At 37.5% G+C, this 17,778-nt stretch overlaps 2 protein-coding genes and 1 long non-coding RNA gene across 4 annotated transcripts; 2 read left to right on the forward strand and 1 right to left on the reverse strand.

Moving 5' to 3' along the window:
• Window positions 1–416: 416 nt before the first annotated feature.
• LOC141910246 (uncharacterized) lies at window positions 417–2,691 on the forward strand. Its single transcript, XR_012619882.1, has 4 exons — window positions 417–537; window positions 1,450–1,578; window positions 2,216–2,362; window positions 2,633–2,691. It is a non-coding gene; the product is annotated as an uncharacterized LOC141910246 (long non-coding RNA).
• Window positions 2,692–7,519: 4,828 nt separating this feature from the next.
• LOC141910016 (allatostatin-A receptor-like) lies at window positions 7,520–8,533 on the reverse strand. The gene has a single exon (XM_074800706.1). It carries the CDS (start codon window positions 8,531–8,533, stop codon window positions 7,520–7,522), a length of 1,014 nt encoding a protein of 337 aa, XP_074656807.1.
• A 5,961-nt stretch (window positions 8,534–14,494) lies between these two features.
• Window positions 14,495–17,756, forward strand: LOC141909827 (uncharacterized). 2 transcript variants are annotated; one of them, XM_074800469.1, is made up of 9 exons: window positions 14,495–14,750; window positions 15,161–15,477; window positions 15,578–15,703; window positions 15,824–16,022; window positions 16,462–16,633; window positions 16,726–16,871; window positions 16,940–17,128; window positions 17,240–17,334; window positions 17,422–17,756. In XM_074800469.1, the coding sequence occupies exons 1-5, from the start codon at window positions 14,533–14,535 to the stop codon at window positions 16,475–16,477; spliced, it is 876 nt and encodes a 291-aa protein (XP_074656570.1). In that variant the 5' UTR covers window positions 14,495–14,532; the 3' UTR covers window positions 16,478–16,633; window positions 16,726–16,871; window positions 16,940–17,128; window positions 17,240–17,334; window positions 17,422–17,756. The 2 variants fall into 2 exon arrangements, with proteins under 2 accessions (XP_074656570.1, XP_074656569.1); XM_074800468.1 differs by having other exon boundaries at window positions 16,955–17,128; window positions 17,422–17,754.
• Window positions 17,757–17,778: the final 22 nt, after the last annotated feature.

A 17,778-nucleotide genomic window follows, 5' to 3' on the forward strand; every position in this document is an offset into this window, starting at 1 on the left:
TAGTTTCAATAATATTTGATCGATTTAAGAGAAAAGACCATTCGGTTTTCATTGAAATTTAGACGAAATTAAACGCAAATGACCGAGCATAACTACTATGGAGCGAACCTAGTGGACCCTCGCTTGCTACAAGAGCGTTGGTAGTTGGTAGTTATGAAATAAGGATCCATAAACGTAAATGGAGTCTGCGGTGCATTTTTAGACATCTGCCATTGAAAATTTTGCAAAACTTTGGTGACCACATTCATAACAGACCATGATAAATTGTAGGACTGAGACCTGGAAAAAAGGAGCACCCGCAGCAATTCGACCCATCGGCTGTCGTCAACCGTAAAAACGTTTTATTGCAGGCATACTCAAATTGGAATTGGGATGAACCTAACAATAGACCTGCGCCTGAAAACTGTGTGGAAATGTTTCCAAATAATGGAAGGTGGAATGACGTCGACTGCGCATACTCGAAACCCGTGATTGAATATTATTCCTGTAGTTGTCGTGGCGGTTACGAGTTAAGTGATGATAAAAAGAAATGCATCGGTACGTAGTGCACCGTCTTCTTACTCATAACTTCTGCAGATATGAACAGATCTGCTTGACACCCCCTCAGACAATCCACTGTCGGTACCCTGCACCCCCTCAGATAGTCTGCTGTCTGTACCCTGCAACCCGTCAGACAATATGCTCGCTGTACCCTGCAACCCCTCAGATAGTCTACTGTCTGTACCCTGCAACCCCTCAGATAGTTTACTGTCTGTACCTTGCACCCCTTCAAACAATCTGCTGGCTGTACCCTGCAACCCCTCAGACAATCTGCTGTCTGTACCCTGCAACCCCTCAGACAATCTGCTTTTTGTACCCTGTACCCATTCAGATAATCTGCTATCTGTACCCTGCAAACCCTAAGACAATCTGCTGTCTGTACCCTGCAACCCCTCAGACAATGTGCTGTCTGTGCCCAATAACCCCTCAGACAATCTGCTGTTTGTACCCTGTACCCATTCAGATAATCTGCTATCTGTACCCTGCAACCCCTCAGATAATCTGCTATCTGTACCCTGCACCCTGTGTTGTAAATTGATGTTCGGTTTGCTACTATAGAATTTGATTGTAGTCTAGTTTAGCATTAGTACTGTAGGATTTGTACCTCTTTACTGAACTCCTTCATGCTTGAAAGAGCTGCAGCAATTGTAAGTTATGAATTTCTAGGAATACAATAGGTTAATTTTCCTCAGCTTAAATTCAATTAATTACTTTCTATCTTTGTGGCAAACTTGAGACGCCGAGTTTGATTTAAGCTAAGTAGCTAAGTTGTGTAGATTTGTCGCGGACTCGTTTCGCCTGTTCGGAACACCCTGCACCCCGTCGGACAATCTGCTGTTTGTGCCCAGCACCCCTTCTGTACCCATCTCCCAGACAATCTGCTGTCTAACATGAAATTGCTTTTTTTAGATATAAACGAATGCGCTTTAGGGCTCGACAAATGTGGTCACGTGGGAACGTGCGTCAACACTGAGGGTTCCTATCGGTGTAACTGTAGCGACGGTTATGAATTAAGCGCCGACCAGAAACGATGTGACTGTAAGTTCCATCATTCCAATCGCTCTCGTCGATTATTATTCTCATTCCTCATTCTTCTTGTTTTTCCCTCTCCCTCTTAATCTCCCTCTCCCTCCCTCTCAATCTCCCTCCCTCTCCCTCTCAATCTCCCTCACCCTCCCTCTCTTTCTCAATCTCCCACTCCCTCCTTAATAAGAAAGCATTCTCAATTCTATTTTTGTTTTGCCGGTGAATATTTTACACATCCCAGTTTTACAACAAAGCTGATAGCACTCCTAACTTCACATTTTAATCAAAAGCACGGCGATTAACATCCTCCAGAGATTGCCACGGTACGAAACCCTGCCACACTAGACCGAGTGCGCAGTTACACGCGAAGCTTAGATGATGTCATTATCAGCCAATCGGATATCCCGTTTGATTTAAGCTCGGGTTTTCCCTTTTATAGTTCGTACGTGAAAGCGATTAAACAACGAGCAATCGCATTGGTGCCGCAAGTTTTTGTGCGGCAAAGTTGCGCGTGTACTTGCGCACCTGGTCTAGTGTGGCAGGGGTTCGTACTGTGGCTGAGTGTAGCGATGTCATTAGGTTCGAATCCCTGCCGCGGGAAGATGGGTGATAAAAGGGCCTTTTCTATTCCTATTTCATACGGATGCAGTTTCAGCGAATTGTGGTTGGATCCCGGTGGGAAACAACAAATGTTTCAAGATTTCTGCGCTTGCTAGTACGTTCAATCGGACCAAACTTTGTCCCGGCTTTTCAATAGCTGAAGTGGAGAGCTGGACTGAAAATCAAGCGGCCAGAAGTAAGTACAGAAAAGAGTCGATGATGATACACCTGGGTCTCGTACGTAGAAGGCAAGTGTGCTAACCCGTAGACCAATCGAACCAGACCAAGTTCGGTAGATATGAGCTTCTAGTTGTCCGTCGATTTACATTTTTACTTTAATAAGATCACTTTTAATAGTGACGATATACAAATTCAAGATACCTACCGACCATCTTCGCCCAACCTTCTTCGCTTTTATTCGGATTGAGAAAATTGCGATTTTGAAGTTTATAACCGTTTTCATTAGGGCTCATTCCCGCAGACTACGGATCAACGTGGCTTAACTTCACTAGACCGTTTACAATGGTGAGTCTATTTGGTAGTTAGTAGCTTTTCCATGTAAATTGATTAACTGGTTATATATATATATATATTCAAAAGACCGTATCAATGTTGATTTTGATGGCTTTATCAGGCGCCCTCGAGGGGTCCACTTAACTAGACATGGGAAAAATGAATTACGATATTAGCTAGATGAATTTTGCCACCAAGACTTTTCAGCGACAAATATTTTGTCAATGTTTTCTAACAAACTAGTTCATTCATTCCATTCATTGATATACTCCAGCACATTAGCATTCGCTAGTATTGTTGGAGCGTGCGCGTCTGTGTTAAAAGAGGAAGGAAAAGAATGTGCATGGAAAATCTGATTAATAATAATGATAAAAGAGATAATGTACATTTTTAAAAACACTCAACAGGATTTCGGAATAAATCTAGGGTTGTGCCACAGATACCAGACTCCTGAAGGATACGGGTGACTGGGTAAGAACATCTAATGGAGGGAGAGTATTCACTTGGGCTTTGGAAATTGCTTTTGGAAAAAAGAGTACTTGTAGCAGTGTTTGTAGTTTCTTGAATGCTTAGAAACGACGCTATTTTCAAAAAATCTTATAATGGGAATAATTTATGGTTTTGATTATGTGGTCGGAAAGCGTCCATTATCGTATTCGAACATAAATTCATTGAGGAATAGGAAGTTTTAACAATTTTACGTCGAGCCTTTTTTGCTACCGGCCACACCTGCCTGGAAGGAAACGGGGTATTTTCATGAAATGGGATACCGAACAGATGTATTAGATGTATTGGGTACAGGTTAATTCTCTTTTTTGATCGATGTGTTGAACACTTCGGTTTCAGTTTGGATCCGATAAACAACCTTCCTAGACCAGGAAGTGACCTTAATGGGGACATGTTTGTCCATTGCCTAATCTAATGCCGACAACTTTACCCGTAGAGTAGAACATCATACTACTCCGGAAGCTAGCTCAATTGTCTTTCTCATGCACATGACGTCGTGGTTTGTTCGCCAACCAGTTTGTTACTTACTCATGTTCGGAGTTAATATGGAAATTTAAACCATGACCATAGGGAGAAACTGACCCCAACCAGACACGTCTGAAATTTGGCCCGTGTCAATTTAAAAGTGCACAATATTCACCAATTCGCATTCACACGAAGATTCATAATTTGGCACGGGCCTGGTCTTGCGTTTTGGGCGGACTATATTCTTCCCGTTTTAAACAGGCATGATTCCGGCACCTCCACGCGCGGGCTCAGGTCAGAAATTATCGGTGATTGCGATGAATATTATTTCAGAACTACAGCAACTGGATGCGGGGAGAACCAAACAATCGGAACAATGAAGAAAATTGCGTCGAAATTCAACGCTCTTATGGCGCATGGAACGATGAACGATGCACTTCCAAACTTGTGCCTGCTGTTTGCTCGAAGGCTTGCTAATAACAACAAAATATGCGACGAGGCGAAAAGCACTTTAGATAGGTTAACTATAGTTTTCTAGACTAATTCGCCTATGGCGAAACTACTATACATAAGTAACGAAAACTCGTGCGGCTAATTAACTAGTTAACCTATAAAGTACTAGTAGTCTCGTCACCGGAGAGCCTATCTTAAAATTTTTTACCCGATTTACTTATCTTAATCCTTATGATTTAAATGTATCGTACTTGAAACGGTAATAACGGTATAACTCCACAGCTCTGCGTGCATACGCTTAGTTGTTTCCTTTTTAAAAATATGTCCATTTGCAGGCTCGAAAAAGTAATCCATTTTTTTAAACTATCAGGTTTTCACCGACAAGTTCGCTCTATCAATTCCACCTGCTCGGTCAGGGTTTATGTCAGCTTTTTATTATCAGGCTTATTATTATTACCATATTTAGTGCTGTGTATCCAAGTAAAAGTACATGCTGAAAATCACTTACAGCATATTAAAAGATCTTCTGAATAAAATCACGATATTCTATTCGGACCAACAGTCTTCTCTTCAATAGATTGAGTCGATACTATGTGAGAGGTCGATTATCCGGACCGTATCTTTTGGATAGGGCCTTTTAATCTTCATGGGCCTTTTAATCTACATGGGACATAGTGGTCTTGGAATCGTAAGTCGAGTCATAAAGCTCAATTTTGCTGAATGAAGCGAATGGGATTTCGTTTCTTTTTATACAATTAGAAACGTGTCCTTAATTTGTGCTATTTGTAGCTAATGGTCCATTTACAGCCCAACCAAATGCTGTTCCAACGCCAAACGCGCCATAATTTATAAGCTTTTATTATTGCCTATCAAAAGGCCGATCTCCACATTGATCGATAGTTACACAATGCATGTAGTGCCATATGTGAACTTCCTGTCTAGGAATATCTTCATGTGAAACTGGCAAAGATGGTCTAGAATAAACATCCTTGAGCTCTATCATATTCACCTCGTCTAGGTCATATGACCTACCAGTCAGCTTCACTGTCATTATTTTCCATAGTAGGCAACGAAAGTCGCACCTTTTTGCGCGTGACGCCAATACGTCCTACCAATTTCTCAGTACTGAGGGAGAGTAGTATGAGCCTGTGTCGTGGAGTGCATATGTAATAATGACGTCATTGTCATTATGTTTAAACTGAATGGGAACAATCGGCAAGCCAACGATTACACCTGTCTTCTTTGTAAAATCATTCTGCGCCCCAATGGTTAATGCATTGTTAGACGAACTGCCATTTTGATCAGCGGCCCGGCATTCAATACAGCGTGTCCTGTTGACATGCGACAAAGGGGAATGTTCCCCGCTACATATATTGCAGGCGAGGAATCAAATAGGTGAAACGCAATCCATTATCATTCACGAATTTCACCTGTTTATCGTAAAACCTCGCCTTAAAATCGGAACAATCTATTAACTTAACAATTTGTACATAATACAAGTTTTATTGCTTGTTGTCTGTTGTGACTTGTCACGCTTGATTTCACGCGATGAACCGAAACAGCTTCTAGCTGGGCTCTGCTGCCTGTATCGGCCCCACTCCGCGCAGGGGCGCCACCGTGCGGGATTTACGCGAAGCAGCAAACACAAACATGGCCACTCTCTCAATTTTCAATGATAGAAATCGTGTGTGCTTTGCAATTATTTCTGCTGTTAGGGTTTTAAGGCACAATATAAGTTGATGATGTGATATGGCGATGTTAATTAATGATAATTACGCGGTGAAGCTAGTCACGAACGGTGCCGATTGAGTGTACAGCTGCCAAAAACACTGAAATGTGCGTAGTTGCGTAACTATTTGCAGTGAATTGCAGACGAAACATGAAGCCTTAACGACCGTTTAAAAAAAAATTATACCAATCGCAATAGTAAAATAAAAATGAGATAGAAGTTAAAATTCTGGCCATTTCTAAAATGTTATTACTAATTTTTAGTCAGTGCGGAACGTTTAGTTTTCCAACAATAATGAGGGGTCGTAAGTAGTCATGCAATTCAAGTCATCATTTATTACACGTTACTTCCGTGTTGTTGAAAATTTCGCGAGTCCTGGACCAAACCCCATTGAACAATGTGATCTGTGTGCTGGCCACAAATGCACACTGATCACACTACCCTACCCATTACACACTCCAGTTCCCACAGCTTTCATATATCCATCCAAATATTTAGAGGGTCTTTCTTCCTGGATATTGTCCGTTATCCTACCGAATACTGGGTGGTTGACAATCCGCACCTAGTTCTCAATAAAGGCGCTGATATCTGCGAGAGTAATTTTGCGAAATTCTAGTTGAGTAATATAGTTCGCTTTAACTCACCACCGTTTCCGGGAGTCGACCGGTTACTTGACGCAGATTGTCGGGATTTTGTTTAAATAACCAATTTCGTTCGTTCAGCGTGTTTCTACAAGTAATCGATGATAAAGAAAATCAGATTAGGTGAGCCATTAATCAGACGATCAACGGGAGCGATAGCAATGCGATGATTATTGCTGTATTTTCCAGACAGGAGATGCTTCGTTTATTTATATCATCTTTTCATCAGTTCTTGTGCGTCGCTTCTAGTGTACTGAACTTAATAATACAGTCGTTCACTATTACCAACGTTTTTGTAACCATTGAAAGCTTTCCATCTTTGTTGACTGGCAGCACGTATATGTTTAAACCTTTACAATCTTAAGACATATCGTTACTATTGTAATGAGATATATCAAACTTTCTATTCAAATCCAAAATCCAGAATTAAAAGTAACGGGTTCTTAACTTAACCCTTCATTTTTGGAAAAGGGGTTCAATAAGAATGTCCAATGAGCGCGATACCTCACATAATAGCAGCAAAACCACTAAAATACGCGAAAACAACACCAGAAAAGAATGAAACTACCAGACAACACAGAACTTAAAATCGAACAGTATACTAATAACACTATACTATGTGTAACTGACTTAGAATCACTGAATGAAGTCTTGACAACTTTAGCTCTTTTTGAACGGGCATCGGGTGCAAAAATTAAACTAATAGGGAATCTATTCTGGTGAGCTTCGAACTCGCAATAATTCGTACAGCAGCGTATCGCCTATACCACCCGAACACCGGGTCCAGTCAGCAGTAGTGATGATTGGCGCTTTTATACATGTATCGCGTGTGTCTTATATGCCTCTCATTTGTTGGTATTACCCCCAGCCTATAACTCTAAACACGTACGCATCAGTCTGAGTTCGATTCGGATGATTCGATTTTTTTCTGAATAAGCTACTACTTCCGAGGTAACAGCCTCTATGGCACTTTATGAACGGTGCACATCCGCGATTTTACAGCGTCCACTAACGACCAACTTTACAGGCGAATGCGACGAATAGATTATCTTTTCGATGCATTACAAATAGTAGTTAAGAGATCTTTTCTAAACTGTTCGCTACTAGCCAGATAAATAAAACCATTCAAAACATGATTCGCCCTATATAGTAGAGTTGCACCCACGTGGCCAAAAAGTACAAACCAAGCGTATGAGCCGAATAGTCTACAATTAGGGACATAATATGTGGTGGTTTCCTCCAACGAGCCTTTCTCCAGAACTAACGTGTCAAATAGACACATCGGGAAAGTAAAACACAGGAACGCTAACGCTGTTGTAACGACTAAAGCTGTGATCTTATTCGACGCTCCTTGTTTTTTATAGGATGCAGTACCTTTGGCGACAGGCAGTTTAGCTGATTTTCGAACTGATGAAATTATTATCCAATTAGCTACGGAGATAACGACAAAAGGAACATAAAGGGATATAGTATTTGTAGTTGCGTAGTAAGCAAAAAGTACATATTTTTCTACAATTTGACAGTTTGTCCAGATTCTATATTTAATTGACTCAAACTGTGAACACCAGCCGAGATTCTGCACCGTCAATAAAACTGCCGTAACGAATAGCAGTTTGCAGCTGCGTTTAATCGTACAGATAGACACTGCTTGTAGGGGTTTAGGCACAGCTTTAGCGCGATCTATAGTCATCAACACTAGAAACCATATAGCGATCTGACTTGGCCCGATCTTGTGGAACTGCTTCAAAACGCATTCGACATCGTTGAACGGGTGTCCGAAGTAGTTCATCAGATATTGAGTTTCAACCGATACAATAGCGTACAGATCGGCGACACCGATGACCAACATGTGGAAATAACTGGTACTAGACGCCGAGCGTTTAAAAGTGCCCAAAAGTACGATACCAAAGTTAACGCATCCAACAGCGGGAAAAACGAACGCCAAATACCAACGCATGTCTCGACTGATATAGGCCGCGTCGTTAAACAATCTGCGTAAACGTTTACAAGCTTGCCTACGAGCCAACTTACTGGACATCAGTGAATCCGTTATATTCATCGTGGTATTGTTGATAAGTGACGCACGTCACAAAATCCTCAAATAGCACGGAAGAGTTTAAAACCATGGCGGAAAACCGACACTGCTCCCAGCAAAGATACTAACGATAATGATAATTTCCTTCTTACATAGCACTTTGAATATAAAATCATTACAGCGCTTTATACCAAATTGGAAAGCATGTCGATCAGAATGAACTGCCATCTCATAATGTTATTGAACTGAACATGTCTCCTCGCATATCAGAAAATCAATTCCGATTTACTACAAGGGATATAATAGAAATAATTTGATATTCAGTCTTTTATATTACAATCACAATTTCATTTGCAGGAGGTATTACTTACATCTAATTGAAAATCAACTCTCACAAACCTCACACAATTTAATTAGATAGGCCTTATAGCAAGCGTTTGTGAATGTGTAAAATATAAACGCAACTATATTGAATATCATTATTCTTTGTCCAAGAATTCATCATAAATTGTGAAAGTAAAACTTCTGAACTGGTTGGAAAATATATTCATCAATTATATACGGGGACACGCATGTCGAAATATGATCAGCTCATTAGAACCACGTATTTATAATCAAATCCATAAGAGAAACAAGTGTTGTGATTACTTTATAGTACAGCCCTATCAATGATATTAGTCATAATTAGAAAAATAGATAAAATGCATGTACGAAGATCTAGTTATTGAGATCCAGAGAGAATATCCAGATTAAGCTATGGCACTGACATGGGACATGCAACCATACGGACCTGATCCGACTGACGAGAGACAACCACAATAAACAACGTGCATTGGAACTAAAGTATACAGAAATCAGTATCAGTTATACTAGGAAGAAACATGGTGAAATAGCATCACATTATCCGGTTTGCTCGACTACAGTAGTAGAAATTGGGCTTTTCATACCAGAGGTATGAGGCATGTTGTAAGTAGGTTTTGGGTAAAAATACTATGTAAAATATATTAATGGTTTTTGCTGCCTTGCGACAGCTTATAAACGTAATTTTCAATTCTGTCAGAAATATAACTCAGCGCCTGACGATTTCGAATTTGCGAATAGTAATTTATTATGAATTAATCCAGCGTAATTACCGGGTCTAAACAGCGACAAGAATAACGCAAAGAATCGTCATCCATTGATAAAAGTGCACCACGAAAAGCCTTAAATTTACCGGGCGACCTTGAGCGTCAACTCAACCGTAAATCTCGGATTCGAACTCCTATTAGTCCGGACACGTCAATTCTCGCTATCTGATTCATATATGAGCGATTCAAAACGCCTCTATTTTGTTTACGCAAATCACGTAATCGGACTGATATAAGTCCCGATGCGTCATTTCCCGTTTCTGTTTCATATATCTCCACCATTTTGTACCATCATCCGTTTGGCAGATGAACTCAACATTATCTAGATCGCTTCAAAGACATCGACGCAGTTGATGCCACATCATGTTCGAATCCATCCCGACATCGCTATGATTTTGTTACCTATAATTCCATATTGAAGTAAATTAATGTTCATTGAGTATACGTGGTTAAGTTAGTTTTCAAAGTAGATTTAGTTCAAACTTATGTGCAATATGTAAACTGATAAATGGAAACAAAAGCAACTTTTTAAAAAATCGTTGTTTATTTCTGAATGCAAATTCCTCAATGAACAATTGATGCATAAAGGTAGATCAACCTAGTATTAACGAAATTATCGAACAAAACGCGCAAGGAGAGCATGTGCGACGGACTAGTTCATGCAACTGCCACCAGGGGACTTTGAAAAACCATATCTTGGGTTAAGCCATTTTGGTACATCGATACTTTCACGCGAAAGCCCTTATATGTAGCTGGATCCACATTATCCAGCATATTGTTGACCCAGGTTGCGCTTCTCGGAAATAAGTCATATGTTATAGACTGTAGAATTATTTCGATGACACTTCCCAGTGAGATAAATGAACCAGTTAGGCAGAAACCCGCTATTGCTGCTATGCAGCTATATTTGGTTAAGTTTTATCTATATAAATGGAGAATGATAATGCAAATCGTTGGGGCTTCATACCAGAAGTATGAAGTATGTAGGTAGGTTTTGGGTAAAAATATTAAGTAAAATACATTTGGTAAATTCCTGCTATTTGAATGCAGAATGATAATGCCCTTAAAATTTCTAAAATTTCAAGAATTTGTAAATGTTGTATTGAATTTAATAAATCTAATTCCATGTAAGAATATTTAGGTAGAGGCACGAGAAAAAATACACGTTTCGCACCTAAAAAAACAGAATTTTCATCTAAAAAATTAAATGAATTATCAGAAGACGGTGAATATCATATAGATAGATTAGAAAAAAAATTGATATTTAATATGGAAAAAGAATAAGCGCATATTTAAGTCATACAGGATTAAATAGCACACATAGATGTAGACCTATATTACCTGAAAGATACATTCAATTATCAGATGAAGAATTAGTTGATAATAATAATTAATAATAATGTTTATTTAGGATATAATAGAAAAAGGAAGATGGTTGTCATTTAATAGAATTCATTGAATCGGAATAATATTTAATAATTAAAAGAAAACAAAAAAAACAAAAAAAAATTGAAATCATGAAACCAAAGATATATTAAGCGATTAAAGGATAAGATATGATTCATTATCAATAAATTATCTGGACGGAATTATTTATTGCTCTGCATAGATAGATAAACATAGTGAGATATTTAATCACGTGAATATTCTAAAGTATTTATAATATATGTATTACAGTAGTCTAATTGTTTTTTTTTCAAATTGAAAGATGACAGTACATAGAAGAACGTTTTGTTTTAATTAATGCACATTTAATTAAAACCATTTATTTTAATCGATAATTAATTCAATTTTTAATCAAATCATAATTAAGCTGAAAATCCTCAATTCAATAATAAGTTTTCATTCTTTCATTCTTTTTAATCGAAATAATATAAAATCTCAAATAACGTTTTCCTAGGAAACAGAGTTAATATTGGTTTCGGTGTTTTGAGCTAGTATGTATACATATATAGTAATCTGTTTCACTTATAAAATTGGCTGCCCGGTCTTGCAGGGCTACACGTAATAATAATTAGTATACCTTTTAGAATAATGTAGATTTAAAAACAACATTGAATCGGCAGCTTCTATTCACTACGCCTAATTTACAACTTGATCGTCGAGTTATTTACCTAAGGTGAAGGTAACTTTTTCCTTCATGGAAGTCGGTATTGAAATAAGTAACACATCTTCCGAGATATAATGAGAGGTCATCTGTTGTTTTATTGGACTTTTTCACTACTGAGGGATGCGTGTTTACTAAAAACTACGAGATGTTGAACCGATTTAGTGGGATTCAATAATGGTAGAGGTGAACAAAATAGTAAAATCTTCAACGAGTAGCCGAATCGGGAACAAGTTATACGTATTTCTTAATGGAAGGTATCATTTGAACAAGTAACCGAATCAAGAATAAGAAACGAGTAACTTACTTCACTTGGGTTTTGTTTTGGTGACAAATCGCGGATTTATACGAGCAATTCACGAAGCTGAAATAGGAAAGAACAAATCGGTGATATTTTGACTGATTTTCAAAAATATTCTATTGCTCATAAAAGCTAGTAAACGTTAGTAGAGAATATCACAGTCCTACAGTTAGAAACAAGTTTTATTGGTACCACATTCAAAATTGTAGTCGATAGCTATCAGGGTGTGATTTGAATGATGATAGATGTTTACAGAATGGTGACAGAAAGACCACTAGTTGTACGACTTATCGATGCGAAACTAGAAATGGATACATCATCCACTGATTAATTTCAACAGATATATGAAACATGTTACTGAGGGTCTTACTGTTGATTACTGATTAATTTGAACAGAAATATGACGTATGTTACTGAGGCACTTACTGTTGATCATTTTCTTTCATATTCCAATGAAGTTCATGAATATAGTCAATTTGTTACTGATAACACTATTCAGCCGTTGAGACTGTTCATAAGAAATAAAAACCCCGTAATATCACTGAAACTATACGATATACGTAGGTCTAGCAATAACTATCGCCTAAACCTGTCAATGACACCAACGGTTTCGATGTTTTTCAAACTTTGTAGCGGCTCGAATTAAACTTTATAGATAAATTCAAACCTTTCTTTTGTCCATTTTTATAAGCCGGACATTCTAATATATCTGAATGCTACAAGTTTCAGCTTTCAATGTTCTGTCGCCCACTGATTAAATTATTCATACTGTTTATCAATTCAGTTTGCATGGCTCTGATACAAATTGGTTGGAATTAGAATAAATGCGAGTGTTTCAGTTATTGCAAAGATAACGGACTCACAGAACTGCTGCATGTCATGAAAAGAATGCACCGTAGAACAGACAGCGACTGGAGCTAGCAGGGACAAATACCTCAGATAGATCTTTTCCCTTGGTCTTATTGATTTGAATGCGGAATAAAATTGAATTTTCTGAAATTTGCTCAATTAATAAAAATGGATTTGCTGTCTAACCTTGTTCAATAAAGTAAAATTGAATTGAATTGGATTTGTTTTTTTTGCAGAATAAAATTTCATTGAATTTGTAGTTTGAGCACATGGCTAATTAGCATATCAAGGTCATCCACCCGATTTGAGAAAAAGCTATTTTTCCCGGAATTCTGTGGTGCTAATAAAAATATTCCTCCCAGAAACCAAATCAACTAAAGATTTCACAGAAATCGATATTGAAATATAATTTTAGATCATAAAATGAAACCCAGAATTAAAACGGTAGACAATACCGCGGGTTCACGTGAACACCTGCTGATCTCTACGGCTAAGCCAATCATAGAGGAGTCTTTGCTTTCTGATTGGCGTTTTTAAACAGATATTTTTGCGATCAGATTTTTCAGATCAGAAAAAGCTCATACAAATTTTAACGAGGCCTTCTTTCATGGATGATAATGCTTAAATGAATGATTTGTATGAATATATGCCCAGTTGCACTGTCAAAGAGCCTCATCTGGAAACCATGTCATTCAAATTTGCTCCATTTGTAAAGTAATAGTCTCAGCCTACGGCCTTCCTTTATTGCACACTTGCACACTCACCCTGCCCCCTTTTTGGTATAATAATGTAACTTTATTGTTTATGTCCGGCATGTGCATTTTGGTTTCGTTCTTTTTGTAAATTTTCCTAAAATGTGCATTCGTGCGCGGTGGCAAATCATTATGTAATGTATATAATTTCATAAAGGTAATAAACTTATGCTATAAAAAACGAACTGATATATACGGAACTGACTCTGTCAACACTCGTAAAAATACGTCAATGTTACATAAAAAATCTTTTGATTTCTAGTTCTTCCTTTATGTTCTTTATAAAAACTTTACTGAGATTCAGTATTTTCTTGTTTACTGGAAGTTTTCTAAGAACTCGCTCTGGTGAGCTTTGAGATCATATTGTAAGCAGGACAGACAATCTTTTATTTGTTACAAGAAAAGTCTACTTTTCTTATCTTTTTTTAGATTCCGAAATCATAAATCCGAAGCAACGTCACATAGTGACTGGTCGGTCGAGATTTTGTTTAAATCAAAGTATCTATTTGTAGGTGTAGACCTTGCCGAGACATCACTATCGAGTCCGCGCATGCGCTATGGAAGTTGAAATTGTTTTGAAGGATTCAATACCATTATTTGTTAAAGGGTAACTGACACTTTTTTTTTATTTCAAAATTCGATAAGTTCTATCGAACTAAGGAAGACTTTGAAATAGTTCTGTTCAAAAATGTGTAGTTTCCGCGAAAATCGTGATTTTGTAAGACAACTTTTGACCTCATTTCGTTGTATACATCGCGTTAGAAATCATCGGCAATTTCCGTCGATCTCCGGCGCTGTGACGTCAATAAAGTGAGCACTGAAAATTCTCTTCTATGAAATAACGTTGCGTTTTTACTACTCGGCGTGTTTTCACTGCTTTTTCTCAAATGCCAAATCGTTGTGTTTGCTTTGGGTGCGATTATTCGGATAGGGGTATATTTCTTTTTCCGAAGAATCCTGTTCTTCGAGAAAAATGGGCTTCTTTTGTAGGTTTAAAGCGATTGAATTGGAGCGGCCCAACGTCGAATAGCGTCGTGTGTTACCGGCATTTTACCAACGATGATTTCGTTAATAAAATGCAGTATGATGCACAATTTGCAAAGAGGTAAGTTTCATTCAGTCATCTTAACATTTATTCGAGACATGGTTTGAGAATAATTATTGTATGGGCTTGAAAATCACTGTTAAAAGGGTCGCATTTTCAAGTCCAATTCAAATCAATAAAATTTATTTTTTCCACGCGCGGTATCCAATTCATAATTTTTTATGTCAAAATGCCGTTTAACTTTTGTTTGCTAAGCGTGATTGTAAAACCATGCCTTCTAGGTCAGCTTACATCGTGTGACAATAGAAACATCTTTTCATTGAACTACTACTATAGGCCACAGTGCATTGGCCATCGTACAATAGGCTTTTATTGTCATTGTGAGTGCCTTACTTCACTCACTAACTACAATAACAAAATGAATATTTCACGAGCCTTGTGAATTAACGGTTGCCTTTTGCTTGAAATAGATTGTTGCTGAAACAAGGAGCCGTGCCATCGATCCACACTGTGATAGAAACCCCTGAATCTACATCTCAACCAGAGGATTTCTTCTCGCCACCACGAAAGCCTGGACGAAAAGTGTTTGAGAAGAGGGAGAGACGGCGAGTCATTGCTGAGACTGAGAGCCAGGTTTTGCATAATCTTCAACCAAATTTGGTTGAAGATTATGCAAAACCTGGTGAAGATGACGGCGGGGAAGTGTATGCGGAACCCGGTATCAAATCAGAGTTCGAGGCGACAAGAGAATTTGCTGTGCAGGCTGAACCGGATTGTAAATCTCGAGGTAGGATTTTCATGATGGTATGGTGTATCATTGTCATTCAGTTTTGAATATATCACTGTAATCATTGAATTTCATGTTATTTAATGATAATTTTTTCTAGGGATGCAAACGCTGAAAGAAACTGCACAGGTGAAGACCAAAATTGTGTACCGCATCAAACCTAAGATTATCTACAGAACGCCATTTAAGGCTCAGCGTTCAGTTGGAATCCAGGAAAATGCATTGAGTGAGTATTCTTTATTCAGTCTATATCGTATTATGGTACGGCTTGTATTATGGGGTTTTTTATGATATCATCTATTCTCCCTATCTATTTAATCCTACTACTGTGATTGGTCTGTTTTAGCCCGAAACATTGGTATTCAATGTAAGCGACCTGCTGAAGAACTTACAAATACCTCAAAAGCCATTTGTATTGGAGAAGAATCAGATTTAGGGAGTGACAGTGAAGATGATGACTATCATCCAGATTCGGCAGAAGAGTCAGAGATGGACAGTGGCTCTGAGGATGATTCTGAAGGCAGAGTTATGTTTGAAGAAATGAGGTTAGTAAAGTATAATATTTTAATCATGAATGAACGTTGTTAAAAGTAAGTTCAAAAATTCTTTGTGTAGAATTTACATATCACTCACGGAATCAAAAATGAGACGAAATACTAATTTTTCATTTCAAGGTTTAACTAAGAAACTAGAAATAATGTCAAGGAAAAAGGAATGTGAAGAAATCAAGGATTGGATAAAGTCAATAAAATGTCATTTGTACTGGTGCGCTGCATCATCATCACCCAGGGATAAAGAAGGCATCAGTAAAAAATGGTCATCAGCAGTCAAACACATCCAAGACAATCATGAAGACTGCAGCCATGAACCCATAACATCAGAAAAGAAATGGCTTTATCCAGGTAAGATATTATCTATTGCAACTACTGAATCAGAAATTATATCTAATTTCATGTGATGAAACATTTGATGTACTATTTACAGGATCTTTGGTTGGTGATTCTATGCAAAAATATCTGACGAATACACGGGTTATAAATAAAGTGAAGATGATGTCACCATACGGCCAGACCAGTAAACTGGAGTGTCTTCACAGTTTATTCAATCATTTTGCCCCGAAGATGATTCAGTTTTCTTACAATGGAATGACAAGCAGGTAAGCAAAGTATATAACAATTGAGTGATTTCTATTTTTTCATACATATGTCCCTGCTAAGACTTATATCAATGTCTTATGTCTTCTCTTAGGTTACAAATAGCTGCCCTACATTTCAATGAGAATAGTGACAGAATACAAGGCACAAAGATTGATGGGACAAAAAAATATAGCATTGTCTATCCAAAATACAAGGACACCCACACATTACGAAAACTACTCACTGATGCCACTTATGGTGAATATTAAAGTCATTAACTAAACTTATGTAAATAATTCATTACCAAACACATTGTTGGCTAACAGTGTTTTTTATTTCAGAATATGTCGACATTTGCTGGAACAAGATACTCGAGGACGTGGAAGAAGCAGATAGGCCGAGGAAAATAATCACAGTACCACCAAATCTCACATCAAACAAAGAAAAAATCACCAAAGAGGAAGCCATCGCAATGCACAGGACAAGATTCAAAAAAACTAATAGATGATTGAATGGTAAGTCTCTTGACATTTGTATTGAAGGTATAATTTCATTTAAAATTGTAATACATGCACATGAAAACATGACAATTATATTGATTTTCTTAAAAAATACATTCTTTTTAGGTCTGCGGAAAAAATGATGACCCGAAGTGATGATTTAATTCGAAAAATAATGTACGAAGAAATATATTTGAAATTTGGCAGTTCAAAGATACCGAGTACGTTTTATTTCAACATCAGGAATCATGATATATCTTGTATTCGTTTTATAATTCAACCTAAAATATTTTTCATGTCTTTTTCAGGTGATAAAGACAAAATATCTACATTTGCATGGGAAGATTAATGGTGAAACTACAAGTCTAAGTGAAAGTTGTAGACACCAGTTCACTCAATAAATGATCTGTAGAAAATTGATAGGAAACTGAAAATAAAATTATTGATCTGCTTAAGCATAACAAAACTGCTCCTTACTTGAACAATTAATTGCGATCAGATGTTTAAATTAGAACTCAATGGATTGAAAGCAAAACGTTTTATACATTATAAATATGCAATAAAATTTATATTTTATATCTAAGCGATGTCATTGTTTTATTAAAATATCTGTAAGAAAAGCACAAGTTAAGAAGAATATATAAACATCGTTAGAATTTTTAAGT

This window comes from Tubulanus polymorphus, chromosome 8 (genome assembly GCF_964204645.1).
Source record: "Tubulanus polymorphus chromosome 8, tnTubPoly1.2, whole genome shotgun sequence".
Lineage (NCBI taxonomy): Eukaryota > Metazoa > Nemertea > Palaeonemertea > Tubulaniformes > Tubulanidae > Tubulanus > Tubulanus polymorphus.